Genomic DNA, 19,140 nt, shown 5'->3' with positions numbered 1-19,140 from the left:
TTTTACGATGATAAGCTCACGGTTTATTTAAATGGAGTCTGGTGGGTTTGGCTATTGCAATTTCGGGGCTGTTTCAAAACAAAAAGGATCTTACTCTCAAACAAAAAGGTCTATCTCTGCAGGGAGAATTGGGGAGGAATCAACATCTGCAACCAAGATTACAGCTTTCCCTGACTTGGCTCCATGTGGCAGGGTATGTAACGTAAACACTGCTGACATGATACGGAGCCGATAGTAGAAAAATAACTGAGGTTTTGGCTCGCAGGGATTTCTTTTAAATATGTTTACTTCATTATTTGAAGCTTTTGGCCACGGTTAACATGAACATCCAGCACTTTAAACATTAAAGTTATGACGTAAAATACAGAAAAGCATAATAGTATAATATAGCATATAACATTATAGTATAGCACAACATCACATCTTGTCAGACACTTAGAATAATAATCTGAGCCTGTCTGCAGCAAAAACAGCACTTAGTGGACGGAAATTGAAAGTGAACAATTGACCATTAACGTTACGTTAAATATAGGGTCCAAGTTAATAAAAAAACAAGCTAAAGCAAGATGAATCCAGGACTGGATTTACATCTATTGATACAATACAAGAATGCATCATTTATCTGTGTATTAAAATGCAATAAAGACACATCTCTACCATATCATGACTTTAAATCAACATAACTGAAAACATACTACTATGGATATTGCATTTAAATATATTCAGTTCTTCTTATGTACAGTATCCGTGTATTACCTGTCAGAGTGGTTGGAGAATCTCTTATCGTCATACAGGATGCGACCCCTGAGTGCCACTATGTCATCGTATCCAGGAAGAAAAATCAGTACAGCACCTGAAGACCAAGAGATAAAACATCACATTCTAATAATCCTGAAATATCACCCACATTCCCAAAAAAAATCTGGCTGCGATTAATAGCCATGTTCACTAGGCAGCGGGTCAACTTGGCAGAGTGAATCTTCTGTTGTTGCCATGCATCACACTGCTCAATAAGCAGCCATGTTGTTAAAATTAGAGATGTTCCAATACTAACAGTAGCGATGGAGTTCTTCACACTATCGTCATGGCTGAGCCGGCAAAAAAAGAAGCAGAAAGCTAGGAGAGCGTTGTTGGAGGAACAGAGAAAGAGGAAACGGCAGACTGACCGAGCAAGTTTTTACAGTGTTGCCAAATATCTATTCCTAAGTTGTAGGGGGAGCTCTATAGAGAAACCTGCGAGCAAAAAGTGAGAAAACAGCGAAGAAATGGCCAAAACTGCATAGCGCCCCTTTAATGTCTTTTTCCGTTATGACTGACTGTCAAACTGGATAATTAAAGAAAGTTCTGGCATTCATCGTTTGTGTTTGCTCATGTTTCACAAAAAGTTTAACCTGAGCCAGGCCGTACAACAACAATAGCAATCCTATCACATCCATACAGGGACAGTAGTATACAGTTGTTAAAACATAATAAAATATATGACACACTGGTATCGGCCGATACGCAAGTTCAGGTATCGGAATCGGTAAGCATAAAATGGTATGGTAACACAGGGATAAAGTATCGGACCATCTCCAGTTAAAATCCAGTGCTGAGGCTCACCATCACTGGTGGTGGAGCAGATGTTGTGCAGCAGATCCATGATGAGGTCCAGGTCCACCCACTCATCATCAAAGCTGTGGTGGTACAGTTTGAGCAGCTCCTGCTCTTCGGGGGTGCTCGTCTCAGTTCTGCCACACTGCACCAGAGTGGACTCACCCAGGCTGCTCACCTCCCCCAAAGGACTGCACAGTAGCAGCAATGTAGGTAGGTAATCCAATACATTTATAAACTTTCTAAAACAGTATTTCAATGTGGACAAGCCTTTACTTTATGTATAGTTTCTTTAGGGCATGTAAAAGATGCTTGAAGGCAGGGAAAGAGTGGACCATTACTCATTTCACCATTAATAACTAAGAGTTAAAGCATAAAGAATTTTAAGTGCCCAATTTAAATCTTCTTCATGGAGCAATCATCTCCATATAGGCATATATACATCTTCACGCTGAACATTCCAGACACACTCTTTCTTGAAACAAGAGGTACTAAATATAAATGATCCCTAGCATTCACTGCCTCTCTATAGCCAAAAAAGAACAAACCAATGAGAAGAACTCCTTTACCTCTTTTTAGGGTAGTTAATCAAAGTCAACATTACACTCACATGGAGGATTTGAGTAGATCCATGGCATCCATCTGCTGGAAGTGTTTGGCAAAGTCTAAGGCTGTCCTGAAATGAGATGAAAACACTGCCGCTCAATGCACTGGATGCATTAAATGCATTTATTTCATATGCCCAACAGCTTGAAGGAGTATTAAAAGAGACCTATTGTACCCCATTTTCAGGTTCATACTTCGTATTTTGTGTTTCTACTAGAACATGTTTACATCCTTTAATGTTCAAAAAAACACTGCTGTACTTGTATTCACCCTCTGTCTAGGACGCTCTGCTGGAGCGCCTGTCTGTTTAAGCCCTCCTCCCGAAAAACGTCTGCTCTGCTATCACTTCCTCTGTACAGTCCGTTGCATGAGGACTGCAAATGAGCAGGACTTTGTACTGTGAGAAATCACCAATAAAGGCTTCTAAACCAAATACTACGTAATATAGTGATCCAACATTGGGGAGGAATCAACATCCGCAACCAAGATTACAGCTTTCCCTGACTTAGCATGTAGCTACTAGCTACATGTGGCAGGGTATGTAATGTAAACACTGCTGACATCATACGGAGCCGATAGAAAAATAACTGAGGTTTTGGACAGTAAAGTCTATTCTATTCTTTTCTAGGTCTCCTTTAAAAATAAAACAATGTGGCGGGTGTAAGTTTGTGAGGTGAAAAATATAGTGGCCTGGGTGTGAAGTTTGCAGTTCCTACCGCTACATTATGGGTTATATTGTGAAACGGTGAAAATACCTAGCTGTAAAAGCCAGTCAAATTATACACCTCCTCCATTTCTAGAAACAAATGGTTGTGAATCACAGTAGCAATTGTAATGGGACTTCAATTAGCTTTGCGGCCTAACGTCAGCTTGGTAACATAACATGGTGGATGTCCTACCAGCCATTGGATGCCTTCAAGTTGATGTCTGCCCCCATGTTGAGCAGCTGCTCCATCTGTGTGAGGAACCCTCGACCTGCTGCCGCCATCAGAGGAGAAGTCCCTGTGTCACTGTGCCTGTAGTCCACTAGGTAAAAGAAGACAAGTATGAGGAACAGCTGGAGCCTTCATATCTCATATCTAAAACACAGGTCTTTCCATTCATTGACTGCAGTAGTACGTCTAGGCTGCGACGGGGTTTGCGAAAGCTTTTGGAGAAATGCAACCCCACGTCACGCTGCGGTGGCCAATCATGTAACCGGGGATCAGACTCGTCGGCGTGTTTTAAACTATGGTTTGAGGCGGTGTGAGAGTCCCGTACAGGAAACGGGGAACATCACTGCCTCTATCTCTGCCACAAGAAAGTTTTAAAACACTATGAGGGTAAAAAAGGAAAAGGATCCCACCTCCTGTGGCTCCTCTAGACCTTTTAAACGTCATCTATTCAACACCAACAACTAACTCACCTGAGACTGTAATATAATGAGACGCCGAGAAGGCATTCGACAGGGTAGAGTGGGGATACTTATTTGGGTAACACTTTACTTGAAGGTATCTACATAAGAGTGACATGACACTGTCATGAACACAAGACACAGTCATGACACAGTCATGACACATGAACCATAACTCTAACCCTAACTTGTCATGACAAAATCTGAATGAGACTTACTAAAAGATAATATATTTTTTGACTCCCTAGACCAAATGATAAGTTCATTTATATGGGGTGCGAAGTCTCCACAGATCCGTAAATCTACCCTAGCGATGTAGGTTTGGTGGTGGTCTTGCCCTCGTGAACTTTCAATTTTATTATTGGGCTACTCATATTCATAAAATAGGTTGCTGGTTTGTCTCTTCTAATTTAACTTGGTGCAAACTAGACCCCTATCTTGCTGTCGGACATCTTCTAATTACATCTGCTCTCATATATTCCTCCCTTCCAACCAATATCTCATTGTATGTTAAAAATCCTGTGGTGCTTAATACTTAAAAACATTTGGTATCAATTCAGGAAACATTTTAAATTTGTAACAGCACATCTCCATTTGGTCCACTATGTAAGAATAATTCCTTCCCACCCCCATCTCTTGATGATTGAGGGTTGTGTGCCTTCTTTTTTTTTTTTTTTTGCCTTTTATCTATAATTTGCTTTGTTTGCTGTCATTTTCTTTTGTGTCTTTTTCTGTTTGAAATCTAAACTGTACAAAATGTCTACTTTCACAACTTGATTCTTGATTCATTAAAATATGTTATAAGAATAAAAAAGGAAACACAAGCACTGAACTGCCCGGGAGTTTGTGTTATAGCTGAATGTTTCCTGCAACAACCAACCAACATTACCATTAACTTTTAGACCTGCTCTCGCTGCCCCCTGTTGGCTTCTTGCCTTGTGTGTGTGTGTGTGTGTGTGTGTGTGTGTGTGTGTGTGTGTGTGTCTGTTATGTTTCTATTGTACATTTCACCTTAATAGCACTTTTTACCAAATGTATTGGAATTGTTATATTGTTATGTAAATATGTAATTTTACTTTCTTTTAGGGTGACTTTTACCATCTGTCTAGGGACTGCAGATAGACTGGCATATTGACAGAAATGTATATTAATATGCACTGTCGCAGTAAAAAATAAATATAGCACTCGCTCTGTCTCGCGCCTCTCTTTTCTCTCTCTCTCTCTCCTGTGAAATGAAGCTGCCTTCAAGTGTGGTCGGAAACGTCGAAATCTATAAATGGGTTTGACTGAAAACAGTAATAGTGAAAAATAAAGTTTACTTGTGCTTGCGCACAACCCTGCGGCGAAACGCCGGATTACGGACAAATGTTATTTGTCAAAGGAACAGTTCAACACTTTTGGAAATACACTTCTTTACAACAGATGTTTTCTAGTAGTACGGTAAATATGAAGTTCAAAATCACACACACTTACACCTCAACAACTTGGGGTTTTATGGGGAGTTATGCGCTACGAGCAGTAATGGGTGGGCCATATGGATAAAATCCTATATCATAATGTGTTTCTGGAAATTCAGCTGAAAAACGGGAATGTCTAATCCAGTGAATTGTACCTTACAAATAAAAAGGTACATGACATGAGAGATGACCACATATACCACATGTACTATATAAATCATCTACTGGAATGTTTATCACCATAGTACCATGCGCAATTCTTACCATTTATTACCATTCTAACATGCCACATATCCAAAATAGTACAATGAATGATTCCAGAAAGGTAAGCCATACCGTTAACGTTTTCATAGAGGATTAGGTTGAAGAGTTGAATGAAAGCATCCTGGTCTTCATTGAGGAAAACGTTGGAAATGCAAGAGTCCATCTCCTTCTGCAGCCACGGCTCCAGCTGTTCTGCATCATTGTCAGGCTGTGACACAAAATGGTACACTGACTCAACCTGGTGCCAAGCTTCGACAGTTTCACCCAACACAGCAACATAACTCAACATAACTTCTCTGGCTAAACCAATTGTGCTAACTGCATTTTCCTATGTGAGTATTAAGCCTCATGGGGGGGGGACAACCAGTTTAAAAGGGGCTGCCTTGGCCCTGGTGGGGCCGGTCGGCTGCAGCTCACCTAGAGATTTGGCGTGCCCCCTTTTTTTTCGTCTAGCCATCACACATCCAGGTAGCGATGTGGTCTGGGCAGGGGAGGCTGGGAGCCTGGCTCAGCCAGCGGGGGAAGCCACTACAGCACGTAGAACGGCCGGGGAGAAATGTGCACAACCGCAGGCAACAAAACAACGTGCTGGAGAGCCCAAGCGCCTGGGCATTCATCTAACATGTGTCTGTGTACGATTCATTTCATCATTTGCATGTAGGGTGGACAGAAATCAGTTTTTGGCAGATAATCAATTTTTAGCCCACTGCGAAGACATGCTTGGACAACCCGTAGTGGCCAAATACTGACGCTTGGTCAGTGGCTCTCAGCGTCGGACACCGACGCAAAAGGCACCCTTCAGAGTCTGTATGGGTAGGGGCTGTGCTGTTTGGACATACCTAGAGAGACTTATTAGGGATTACATAATACACCCACACAGAACATAACTCGTCTGGATCAAACAATTGTGTTCATTGTAAAAGATCGTCTTTATTTTCCTTCTTTTTAGGGCAGCAGTAGCTTTGGCAGCAAAGGGGGATCCACAACTTAAAATATGATTGTAATATTTATTTGAACTTAACATGGTACGCATTTAAAAGTATACCAAATATTCTATATGCTGTTTAAAAAAAAATACAGTGTGTTCAATGGAGGAAAAGAAGTTGTTGTTTTTTACCCAGACATGTCAAAATAATACATTTTAGAACTGTAATTGCAATACCGCAATACCGTGAAACCGTGGTATTTTTGCTCAAGGTTATCATACCGTCAGAATCTCATACCGGCCCATGCCTAGTGTGCGTGCGTGCATGCGTGTGATGTTTACCGGCTTGTTAAAGGTGTTGTCCCCTCTGTCCGGGTAGCTGCTGTCCTGGAGGAAGCCTAGGGCAGACACCTCTGTCCTCTGTGTCTCCTCAACAGCACCGTTCTCCACCGCCTCACACCACTCCATCAAACGTTTCTGCTTCTTCTCCTCTGAGAACCAGAGCGGGTGATACACACAGGAGATTAAGCCAAATGGAAGGCCGTAATGCTTCATTTTTTATTTTATTTTCTTTAAATTCAGTCTGACTCAGTGGACTCGTTAATTAAACGCGTCATACTTCTCTGTGTCTCTTCCTTGTATTTCCTCAAGTCCTTGTTGTTAAAGCCCGTCAGCCTCAGAATGTCCTCCAGAAAGAGTTCCCTCACTTCAAACAGTCTTCCTTTGACTACAAATACAAAACAAAACTCTTCATTTATTAATGATAAAAATGATTTACATGCAGTTCCACATAGACCGATGACCCACACACCCGGGCGGGGGACACACAATTCCAATGTTTTGAGTTAATAATATCCCATCTTTGTATGTATTTTAGGGCTGAAACGATTCCTCGAGTAACTCGAATAATTTGATTACTAAAAATCCTCATTGCAAAATGATTTGCCTCGAAGCTTCGTTTAATTAATGTTACCAATGTTGTATCGCTCACGGTGTTTCCGCACGGAGGATTATTACTGTCGCACACCGGGCTGACGCTGCTTGCGACACATGCCATGAAGACTGACGGCAGGGTAAATAGTGCAGGGCTAAGAGAAGAGACAGGCTGGAGAAAACGACAGAAAGTAAAACATATGCCGCACGCGTCTTCTCCATTTCTGCATCACTAAATCTGTGATCGACACCGTGGTCTATTTAAGAAAGCCGTGGACGTGCACCTATCCCAGCTATCTACACCTGGCTGGACATAGCTTCACCTTCTCATCCTGGCTTGGCAAACGTGCAACCGATTAAGCCGTGATGACACTAAGTCAAGCTGAGCTTTTTCAGTTACAGTGGTGTGAAAAAGTGTTTGCCCCCTTCCTCATTTCCTGTTCCTTTGCATGTTTGTCACACTTAAGTGTTTCGGAACATCAAACCAATTTAAACAAAAGTCAAGGACAACACAAGTAAACACAAAATGCAATTTGTAAATGAAGGTGTTTATTATTAAAGGAGAAAAAAAATCCAAACCATCATGGCCCTGTGTGAAAAAGTGATTGCCCCCCTTGTTAAAACATACTATAACTGTGGTTGTCCACACCTGAGTTCAATTTCTCTAGCCACACCCAGGCCTGATTATTGCCACACCTGTTCACAATCAAGGCATCACTTAAATAGGAGCTGCTTGACACAGTAAGGTCCACCAGAAGATCCTTAAAAGCTACACATCATGCCGAGACCCAAAGAAATTCAGGAACAATTGAGAAAGAAAGTAATTGAGATCTATCAGTCTGGAAAGGGTTATAAAGCCATTTCCAAAGCTTTGGGAATCCAGCGAACCACAGTGAGAGCCATTATCCACAAATGGCGAAGACATGGAACAGTGGTGAACCTTCCCAGGAGTGGCCGGCCGCCCAAAATTACCCCCAAGAGCGCAGCGACGACTCATCCAAGAGGTCACAAAAGACCCCACAACAACGTCCCAAAGAACTGCAGGCCTCACTTGCCTCAGTTAAGGTCAGCGCTCATGCCTCCACCATCAGGAAAAGACTGGGCAAAAATGGCCTGCATGGCAGAGTTCCAAGGAGAAAACCACTGCTGAGCAAAAAGAACATCAAAGCTTGTCTCAATTTCTCCAGAACACATCTTGATGATCCCCAAGACTTTTGGGACAACATTCTGTGGACCGATGAGACAAAAGTGGAACTCTTTGGAAGGTGTGTGTCCAAGTATATCTGGCGTAGAAGGAACACTGCATTTCATAAAAAGAACATTATACCAACTGTAAAATATGGTGGTGGTAGTGTGATGGTCTGGGGCTGTTTTGCTGCTTCAGGACCTGGAAGACTTGCCGTGATAAAAGGAACTATGAATTCTGCTGTCTACCAAGAGATCCTGAAGGAGAATGTCCGACCATCTGTTCGTGTACTCAAGCTGAAACGAACTTGGGTTCTGCAGCAGGACAATGATCCTAAACACACCAGCAAGTCCACCACCGAATGGCTGAAGAAAAACTAAATGAAGACTTTGGAGTGGCCTAGCCAAAGTCCCTGACCTGAATCCTATTGAGATGTTGTGGTATGACCTTAAAAAGGCCGTTCATGCTCGAAAACCCTCTAATGTAACTGAATTAGGACAATTCTGCAAAGATGAGTGGGCCAAAATTCCTCCAGGACGCTGTAAAAGCCTCATTGCACGTTATCGCAAACGCTTGGTTGCAGTTGTTGCTGCTAAGGGTGGCCCAACCAGTTATTAGGTTTAGGGGGCAATCACTTTTTCACACAGGGCCATGATGGTTTGGATTTTTTTTCACCTTTAATAATTAACACCTTCATTTACAAATTGCATTTTGTGTTTACTTGTGTTGTCCTTGACTATTGTCTAAATTGGTTTGATGTTCCGAAACACTTAAGTGTGACAAACATGCAAAGGAACAGGAAATGAGGAAGGGGGCAAACACTTTTTCACACCACTGTATCCTGGATTTCTTCATTCTACTTTTGTGCAACAGGCCCCCGAACTAAAGAGACGACTTGTTGACTATCCCTTCGGAAAAAACAGCTGATTGTTGCACACCACTCTCACTCACTCACTCTCTCTCTCTCTCTTCACGGAGAAACAGCTGATCAATGATCTACTAGCATAAGTGTCAAAGAGCTGTGTAGCATTATAATCAAACATATAAATGAAAATAGGTTGAGTATAACTAATATTTACATATAGGCCTATATACAGATCAGTCTCAGGTTGAAACTTGTAGTTCTGAGAGTTAAGTTGCACAACTTAAGGTCATGTTTATGTATGTTTAATGTATGCCTTAGTTTGAGGTTGTTATTGCATTTCAGAAAATGTTTTCTTTAAAAACAATGTAATATGGCACTTAAATGCACTTATTATGTTTAGTTTTTTGACAGATGATATTGTAGGCAATGTAGGCAATAAAAATTTTGCTTTTTCCGAAAATTAAACCAAACTATTGTATATTATTGCATGCTTATTGTCTACTGTCATGATGTTGTACAATTCAAGATAGTACACCAGCTTCAATGCTCGAAAGTTAGATTGTCTAGAATTAGACTGGATTTGAATGCTACATGGGACAGATGCAAGAAAGCTCCTGCAAGTCTATTACATATGGACCTGAAGCAGAATCACAATCAGAATACTTTATTGATCCCATCGGGGAAATTGTTACTGTTATTGTTATATATGTTTTGGACATATACAATTCCTGGCAACCTATTTTTCAAAACCTTTTTAAAAATGGCTGATCCATCACCTTTTAATGCTCTATTTGGTGATGCACCACAGGGTGTGCATCTGAGTTCTTAACATGCCGGCCTTTTGCTCTCTTTCAGCCAGGCGAATTATACTGTCCAGGTGGATCAAAAAGATTAGGCAATATCTCAAGCTAGAGAAGATGGGACATTCTCTCCAAGCCTTTCTTGACAATTGTAGAACAACGCCGAGAATGTAACCCCATGGCTATAAACCTTTGACTTATTTTGTGGTTGTGTGTTGTCTTTCTGTTTGGTTTGTTTGTGTGCTTTCCCTCTCAGGCAAGTGTGAAAAATGACTGATTTTAGTGGTGCAGGTCTGGGAGCTGTGTGGGAACATGGGATTAGATGGACACAGTTGACCGTTTTTATATTGGGAAAATCTGCAATAACCAGATTAGAGGCGTTTTCTGCATCCTTTCCAACTGTCACAGAGAAGCCAACTAGCTGATAAACATGCAAACAGCACTGATGCAGAAGCACCCTTGTAAAGCAGTTAACAGTTTGGTATGAGCATCGATTCAATGACCACAGTTAGGACTTACGGTGGATCACAGGGCAGGAGCCAAAGTACTGAAGGAACAGGTCTATATCCAGAGCTGCACTGGAGAGGATCAGTTTTAATGTGGGGATCTTCTGAAGCACCTCCCGCATCTTTGTGAGCAGGAAGTCAGTCAGACCGTCACGCTCATGCACCTCGTCCTGTAACAAAATACAGCAAGTCACTTTTGTTTTTAATTCATTTTTTCATTGCAATAACAACTTTAAAGCTAAAAAAAACAACAACAAAAAACAGCAAATGATATGACAGTATCACATGTACAGAGCAATGGCACCTCCAGCAAAGATAAGCATAAATACAAAAATAAATCAAAACTGCACCTTTACCATCGACCTCCGACGTTGGATCCGGAACCTTATTTATTGGATCCGGCACCTCCTGTGTCACCATGAAAAACTAATCACCTAAATGATTAATTGATGAATGACTGTTCGTGTAGTGTTCAATGTTGTAATCTGTCTTGTTAGTCTTTATTCCCCATTCAAGTTCCACAAAAATCTTGTGTTTGCATTTCCGATGCGTTTTGAGGTGAATTTTCAGGGTAAGGCAGAGGGGGGAGAGGGACGGAGGGAGGGGGTGGGGGGGAGGCACTTCAAGTGACACAGGCGCTTGTGCTGGTTGAGATTGCTGTTATAGCCTCATTTCACTCAGGGGAAAAATGTCAAAAAGACAACAAAGTTTGCTGAACTTTTTCAAAAACGCTGGCCAGTCGGATCCCAAACCAGCAGGAACCGTTTCTGCCGATCAAGAATGTGGAGACCACGGTGGGTGTTTTGGTTAATGGAATAGTCCGATGGATAATTGCTGCTTGTGAAAATGATTGTTGCAGTGTATTTTTTTTAACATTTCGCACCGATGCAGTGCATGTTCTGTACACACAGCGTTGTTTAGGTTTTTTAAAATCAGAGAAGCTACGTAGACAGTGTCATTTTTTGTTTTGCTCCGTTAGCCTACCCTCAACCTCCTTTTGAGTTGCCGGATCCACCCCCCCTCTGCGCGCAGGGACCTCCCACTTTACAAATTAAGCACTTAAAAAAAAATAATAATAAATAATATATATATATATATATATATATATATATCAGCTTTAAATATGTGTATCCTAGTGATGGGACAACCGACTCTTTTACGCGAGTCCGTTCAAGCAGACGGTCGTAGGTTAGCCTACCGAGTTAATAGATTCGGTCACCGGTTCGCATGCGCGTTTACTTCCCCCGCCAGACACCACTTGATTACATTAGACTCGAGCGGTTGTGGTTACATTCGGTCTGGACATACTATTTACACACTCATACTGCCCAACACTAGACTCACGCACTGGCCACGGTTACATTCGGTAGCCTGGTGCGCGGTCTCCTCGTGACAGCCTACCTACCATGTAGCAACATTCACTTCTCTAACATTTAACTTAACATAACTACCAAGATGACATGACGTGTATTTGTATGTGATGTACTTCCCCATCGATAATGTGTGAATTGCCATGAACACAATCATCTGAGATGCACCAGAAACAAGGCTTGGTTCATATCTCAAACTTGCCGAAAACCAAGACACCGCTTGATTACATTAGACTCGAGACATTCGGTCTCGTTCAGTAGCCTGGTGCACGGTCTAGACCATTTCCTGATTGATTCTACCACTACTCCACTGGAGGCGTTAATGAGCTAGATTACTACACACACAGTAGCAGTCTAGCAGAAGAATACCAGCTACACACAACGGCAAGAATGCATGGATGTATTAAGCAAACAGGAGTGAGTCGATTCATTGACGTATGGCACTCGATTCTCCCGGTTCAGTGACACGAGTCGGGTTAATTAACCTGCTCTTCGGTCAGTTTGTCAACACTAGTGTATCCCTAGTCAATACACTTACACTACTACACTAAGCTTCATCCTGGACTTTACATCTGCCCATACTATATATTCTTTGCAAATTCTGCACTCAATCCATTCAGCTTCTTTTTTCTTATGCAAGTTATTTTGTATGTATATATTTTTCTGTATTTATTGTTTATTTCATATTCATATTTAATGTTTGTTTATGTATGCACCTTTCACCAAGGCAAATTCCACATAAGTGTAACTTATTGTGGCAATGAAACCATTTCTGATTCTGATCCCATAAAAGCAGGATTACAGAGTGATGTCCTGTTTTTGTGCAGTCTCGATGCTCACCACAATGACATGTGTGACAGTTGTCAGGCTGGCGTCTCCAGCCATCAACGTCCTGAGGAATACTCCACTGGTGCAAAAGGTCAGCAGCGTCTTGGGGGAGACCCTGAAGTTTCAAAGTCAACAGTAAAAGTTAGGGTTTTTAATGCCGCCTAGGTTGAAATGGAATGCCAACTTCACAGCCGTATAATGGAAAATGGAAATTTAAGCCTGAGAAAAGAATTATTTACTAAGTTACCTAAATTTAACAAAACATATTATAATACTTACATTCATATGTAATACACAATAGCTCTGTGAGGTGCGTTTGTCGCATTTAGAGCTCTTAAGCTATAAACTAAAAATACACATTAAAAAAGCATATCATTTTTTTTTAAAATATTGCAGTAGCAGTTGTTACAATGTAATGTAATATAATATACCAATGAGAATATGCCAATGTCAATCGCTTCAGTGATTGGTTGAGTCCGATATTGCATACTATGCACTACTTACTCAATATGTATACTATTGTTCTACATACTTTCGTGTAAATAAACAGTAGCGTGTATGTTGTCGGACGCACTAAGATGTATTTTTCAACATCACTTGAGTTATTGTTTGATCCCAATCTGTTTGATTACCAACTAGCTTTTTCAAAAATGTTTCAAATTGTTTGGCTTCAGATCTTTTACAGATTGTAAACATGTCTCTTCAAGCAGGTATCTTCCCACAGGTATTAAAAACTGCAGTAATCAAGCCACTCTTAAAAAAGAATAACCTAGATACGTCACTAACAGACAACTACAGACCTATAATCAAACCTCCCATTTTTAAGTAAAGTTATTGAAAAAACGTTTTTTTAACAAATAAACCTTTTATTGTCCCAAAACAGTATTTTGGATCCCTTACAGTCAGGTTTTCGACCACATCACAGCACTGAGACAGCTCTTCTGAAAATCTTTAATGACATCCACTTAAGCACAGATAGTGGCAGAACTACAGTCTTAGTATTACTATATCTCAGCGCTGCATTCGACACGGTTGACCATGACATATTATTAAACAGACTGGAAAACTGGGTAGGCCTTTCTGGAACAGTACTAAAGTGGTTTGAATCCTATTTAAAGAATAGAAATTACTATGTGTCAATAGGTAACTATGCATCTGAGCGTACAAGTTTGACATGTGGAGTTCCCCAAGGCTCCATCCTGGGGCCTCTACTGTTTAATATCTACATGCTGCCCCTAGCTAAAATCATGGAAAACAACAACATAAGCTATCACAGTTATGCGGACGACACACAGATTTATATAACCTTGTCACCTGGAGACTACAGTCCAACACAACACCTGGCCAGGTGCACTGAACAAATCAACGATTGGATGTGCCAGAATTTCCTAAAATTAAACGAAGATAAAACGGAGGTGATCATTTTTGGACCAAAAAATGAACGATTAAAAGTCAACGCCCATCTTCAATCAACAACGTTAAAAACAGCAGACAAAACAAGAAATCTTGGCATAATTATGGACTCTGACCTGAATTTTAACAGCCACATTAGGTCAGTAACTAAATCTGCCTACTATCACCTCAAAAATATAGCAAGGGTAAAAGGACTTATGTGCCAACAGGATTTGGAAAAACTTATCCATGCTTTCATCTTCAGTAGACTTGACTACTGCAACGGTGTCTTTAAAGGTATTCACAAAAGGTCTATTAAACAGCTGCAGCTGATTCAGAACGCTGCTGCACGAGTCCTTACCAACACCAAGAAAATAGATCACATCACTCCAGTTCTGAAGTCCTTACATTGGCTTCCTGTGCACCAAAGAATAGATTTCAAAATACTCTTGTTAGTTTATAAGTCACTAAACGGTTTAGGACCAATTTACCTTTCAAATCTGCTACTACACTATGAGCCGCAGAGATCTTTGAGATCATCAGGGACAGGTCTGCTTGTCATCCCCAGAGTCGGAACAAAAAAGGGGGAAGCTGCGTTCAGCTTCTATGGTCCGTACATCTGGAATAAACTACCGCTAAACTGTAGATTGGCACCTACGCTCAACTCTTTTAAATCAAGGCTGAAGACCTTTCTTTTCGATACTGCTTTTGTTTAATTTCACTATTTCACAATTTCATTCTTTTATTCCGGTATTTAATCTGTTTTTGACTGTTTTAATTTTGTATGAAATGTTTTTAATGTTGTATTAACTATTTTTAATTTTGTATTCATTTCTACTGATTTTTAACTGTGTTTACTGTTTTATTGTTTTATGTAAAGCACATTGAATTGCACCACTGCTGAAATGTGCTATGTAAATAAATTTGCCTGGCCTTGCCTTGCCTAAAGAAGAGATGTTTCAATACCGTTTTTCCTTCCTGATACAGATTTTGATAACTGAACTTGCCTATGGGCCCATACCAAGTACAGATCCGATACCAGTGTGTAAAAAAATTACATATATTTTGTTATGCTTTAACAGCTGTAGACTACTATCGCTGTATGGATGTGATAGGATTGCTTTGTTGTCAGTCTGGCTCAGGTTAAACTTTTTGTGAAATATGAGCAAACACAAACAATGAACGCCACAGAAGGTTCTATTAATATCCAGTTTGACAGTCAGTCATAACGGAAAAATAACAAATAAACTACTTTGAAGTAGATTTTCTTCAGGGCTAAATTACGGGATATCGGATCGGTGCATAAACTCGCCTATACCAGCATTTTAGGCGGTATCGGAGGCTTTTCAGATACTGATATCGAAACATCTCTAATCTAAAGGTAATGGTGGCTTGTTGGTAGCATGGTGCGCAACGTTTTGTTTTCTTTCCTAAAATCTGACCGACTGGCGCCAGAGCCATGGATATATAATAACGGCCAGAGCTCATGCACACTCACGGTCAAGAGCATATATATCAAAACACTGACGTAAACAGCACCTGTACTGTCGTATAACATCCAAGTCTCCAAATGGAGTAAACTGAAACGCTTCACACACAAAATATTTATTCATGATGCTCTATTTTGATAATCGATTTCGATTTTCATGAAAAAAAGTAAATACTCTCTGATTCCAGCTTCTAAAATATGAATATTTTCTAGTTTCTTCACTTCTCCGCGACAGTAAACGGATTAAACACGGATCGACATTTTTTCACCTTTTTATACTCAACTAATTGGGGAAAGTAATCAACGGATAAATCGACAATGAAAATAATTGTTGGTTGCAGCCCTAGAAGGAAGCGTACTCATGGACGAGACTGACACCGCGAATATTATTGCCGTCCTCATCGGCTGAGCTGTAACCATAGAAATAAAATGGACAGAAAGGCCATTGAACGGTTTGTCGCGGTCATTTGATTGGTACACAACAAAATGGCGATTGTTGTTAGTTGTCATGGTGACAAGAGGCATCAGTGGGGCCGTAAACTGGGAGGAGAGCCGGCCAACGCAGCTCGGGAGACATTCTCGGAGCTGCGGGGAGTGAGGAGGAGGGACATTTAGACCCAGCGGCAACGTGTCAGCGGATGGCTGTACCCAGCCCGCTGTTCAGCTCATTCTCTGTATCCAATGCGCCATATCAAGAGTATTCTCTCCTATTGTATGCTGGTATGGACATTCAAAAAATCACCCATTGGGAAATAAATTGGGGAAGATTGTTAAAACTTGAAAAATCATTGGTAAGCAACAGGTAGACCTGTACCAACTAGACGAGAACTAGACTACAACCACATTAGCACAGAAGGCAGACAAGGTTTGCATGGATACAACCCATCCACTCAGTGGAGTTCAAGCCGCTCCCTTCTGATCGTAGATATAGATACCCTAACGTCAGAACCAACCGAGTAAAAAACTCATTCATTCCCATGGCAATAACCCAATTAAATAAGATGTGGGGAGGGGTATGACTGGAGGAGGAAGTACTGTGCAGTAGTTTCATTTATTTATGATATTAAGTCTTTTAGGGAAGTGCAACATACTCCTTTTTATTGATGTGTGAATGTTATGTGTTAGATAAATAGTGCTGTAGATGTCTGGTTCAATGTTTGTGTTGTGGATTATGTGTCAATATGCCTGTACTGTGCAACAAATTGCCTCTCGGGGACATTAAAGTTTTCTAAGTGTAAGTCTAAAATCACAGCAAGCTAGCCAGCCGCTGGACAACTTGTAAGTTGGCTAACGTTAGCTTGCTAACATCTGCCTTACCCCCTCACCACATTGTTCACAGAGAACGGGCCGAGTAAAGCCGTCACTCATGTGGCCATAGCAACTTGCGATGGGCCAGTCAGGTGGACCACCTGCTGACCTCAGCCAACAGGAAGGTTTCTGCTCTGCGTCGCCTGAAGAAATTTAGTGTTCAAGACCCTGAACCGGTTCCCATCTACACAAGCCACGTGCGTCTGGTGCTGGAGCACGCCGTCCCGGTCTGGCACAGTTCCTTGACTGTAGACCAGGCTAAAAGACTGAAAAGTACGCAGAAACGGGTACACACAGGCTCTCTGTGCTCTCAGATTGTGTACTTTGGCAGAGAGAGAGACCCACTCAATTGTGTCTTGACTTCAGGTCACAGGTCGTCAGACAAAGAACTGAAACAAACTGACCATCCCATGTTGTCGTACCGTACACTTGTTCAAACTTGTTTTTTGTAGCTCATCCTTGAAGTGAACTAGTTGCTGTAATGTAAGTGTAATTTAGTAACACTGGTGAGTTTCTACCAAAGATTTAAAAAGGCTCTGGTGTCATTTACCTGCTCTCTAGTCTGATGTGATAACCAACAGTCTGGCCAACACTCTCCCCTCTCTCAGCTGCCACTCTCTCAGCCACAGCGATGGCAGCCAGGCGTCTGGGCTGCGTGCAGAAGATCCTGCAGGGCTCTCCATTCCTGCTGCACTCATCCAACAGGAACTGTGGGATCTGGAGAATGCACAGGGACACCCTATTACCTTTACAGAGTCCATCCTAAGGCTCTATCTTTACCACGCATACTGTGAATAGTTATCAAATATCAGTGGATTTTTGTCCCTTCCAAAAATGTATAAGTTTGTGAACACAAAAGGAAATGGAAAAATAAACCAATCCCTTTCAAGATCTTGTGGTTTTAGTGTCACAATATTTCAAAAGAAAATGGTTGAATCTGGGAAATCGTTCCAAATGTAATAATTCTATTGACATAAATAGGGACCCGCCCGCTCTTTCACCAGATTTCGTGTCTGTATCTTCACTTTCTACTGTCAATTATGACAAAAAACAACAACATATATATAAAAAAAAAAAAAGGCAGAAACAAGATTAAGATTATGTAAGGATGCTAAAATGAGCTAATTAGGCCTGAACACAAAGTACGGCTGAGGCTTGCCAGAATGATCAGCAAAAGGCTCATCCTCTGGGAACAATGACACAAATTTCCATCTCAATGTGTCTGGTAGGTGTGGAGATGGTTCAGTCGGGACCAAAGTGTTGGCCCGTCTGTCAGACAGACCCACCTGTGTCGTTTTTCCAGAGCCGGTTTCTCCCATCACCAACACCACTTTGTTTTCTCTGATGAGCTGAATGATCTCCTTCTGGCGCTCATGCACAGGCAGGGATCGTCGAAAACTGTCCAGTTCCGAGGGACTCCTCCTCCGAGGCACCATGGGTATGCCGTTGTTAAGGCGACCGCTTGCCCTGGTCCTGTCACAACTGCCGTCTAAAGGGAAGAGCTGGAGAATATTACGTGACCCTATACAACACACCTGTTGACGTGACACTCCGGTTGGTCTGTTTCCCATTTTGAAATGCTTAGTCATGGTTGCACGATATGATGATTTAGATTGGTTGGTTTTACATTACTGTATACATTGGAATATTTACATTTTACTGAACAATGTGAGGTAAGGCAGCACGATATGAAGAATATGCGATGTTATGCGAATGTTGATGAATATCGCAATAACAATATTACTTGCAATAAATAAACAGATATTTAAATGTACTCAGTTCTGTACTCAACAAATTGCTTGTTGGATTTTTAAACAACTAAAAGGAAATAATTTCTAACATGTTTATTGAACAAATTGAACATTGAATTAAATATAAAAGGCAGCACTAAAAAAAAGAATGACAGTTACATTTTAAAAGTGCTTTTCTTTCAATTAACACAAAACAATGTCGGAGTGTCTATTGTGATATGTTGCAGCCTTTGCGATATGTATATTGCAGCAAAAAAATGATATATTGTGCATCTGAGGTTTATGACACTGTGTGTGTGTGTGTGTGTGTGTGTGTGTGTGTGTGTGTGTGTGTGTGTGTGTGTGTGTGTGCGTCATTAAAAAAGTACATCTGGTATGCCATGCAAATTCCTTCTGTTCAAACCAAATAATTACTGTTGAATTAGCTTAAATACTATGTAATTGCATGGTCGGGATGTATAGTCAGTTTAACCC

General features: G+C 41.0%; 1 protein-coding gene across 2 annotated transcripts in view; it reads right to left on the bottom strand.

Moving 5' to 3' along the window:
• ythdc2 (YTH domain containing 2) overlaps nt 1–19,140 on the bottom strand; it is a 59,112-nt gene that overhangs the window by 35,921 nt on the left and 4,051 nt on the right. For both annotated transcript variants that reach the window (XM_078271045.1, XM_078271046.1), the window contains exons 5-15: nt 18,202–18,404; nt 17,466–17,632; nt 12,739–12,841; nt 10,542–10,698; nt 6,858–6,965; nt 6,581–6,729; nt 5,386–5,521; nt 3,099–3,225; nt 2,204–2,269; nt 1,603–1,784; nt 757–853 (exon numbers count right to left, since the gene is read on the bottom strand). In XM_078271045.1, coding sequence (XP_078127171.1) covers nt 757–853; nt 1,603–1,784; nt 2,204–2,269; nt 3,099–3,225; nt 5,386–5,521; nt 6,581–6,729; nt 6,858–6,965; nt 10,542–10,698; nt 12,739–12,841; nt 17,466–17,632; nt 18,202–18,404 — 1,495 coding nt within the window. The remainder of the gene's footprint in view (nt 1–756; nt 854–1,602; nt 1,785–2,203; nt 2,270–3,098; nt 3,226–5,385; nt 5,522–6,580; nt 6,730–6,857; nt 6,966–10,541; nt 10,699–12,738; nt 12,842–17,465; nt 17,633–18,201; nt 18,405–19,140) is intronic.

The sequence above is a fragment of the Sander vitreus genome, chromosome 16, assembly GCF_031162955.1.
Source record: "Sander vitreus isolate 19-12246 chromosome 16, sanVit1, whole genome shotgun sequence".
In the NCBI taxonomy this organism is placed as follows: Eukaryota; Metazoa; Chordata; class Actinopteri; order Perciformes; family Percidae; genus Sander; species Sander vitreus.
Note: the sequence above shows the minus strand (reverse complement) of the source record. Positions and strands in the feature narration are given on the sequence as shown.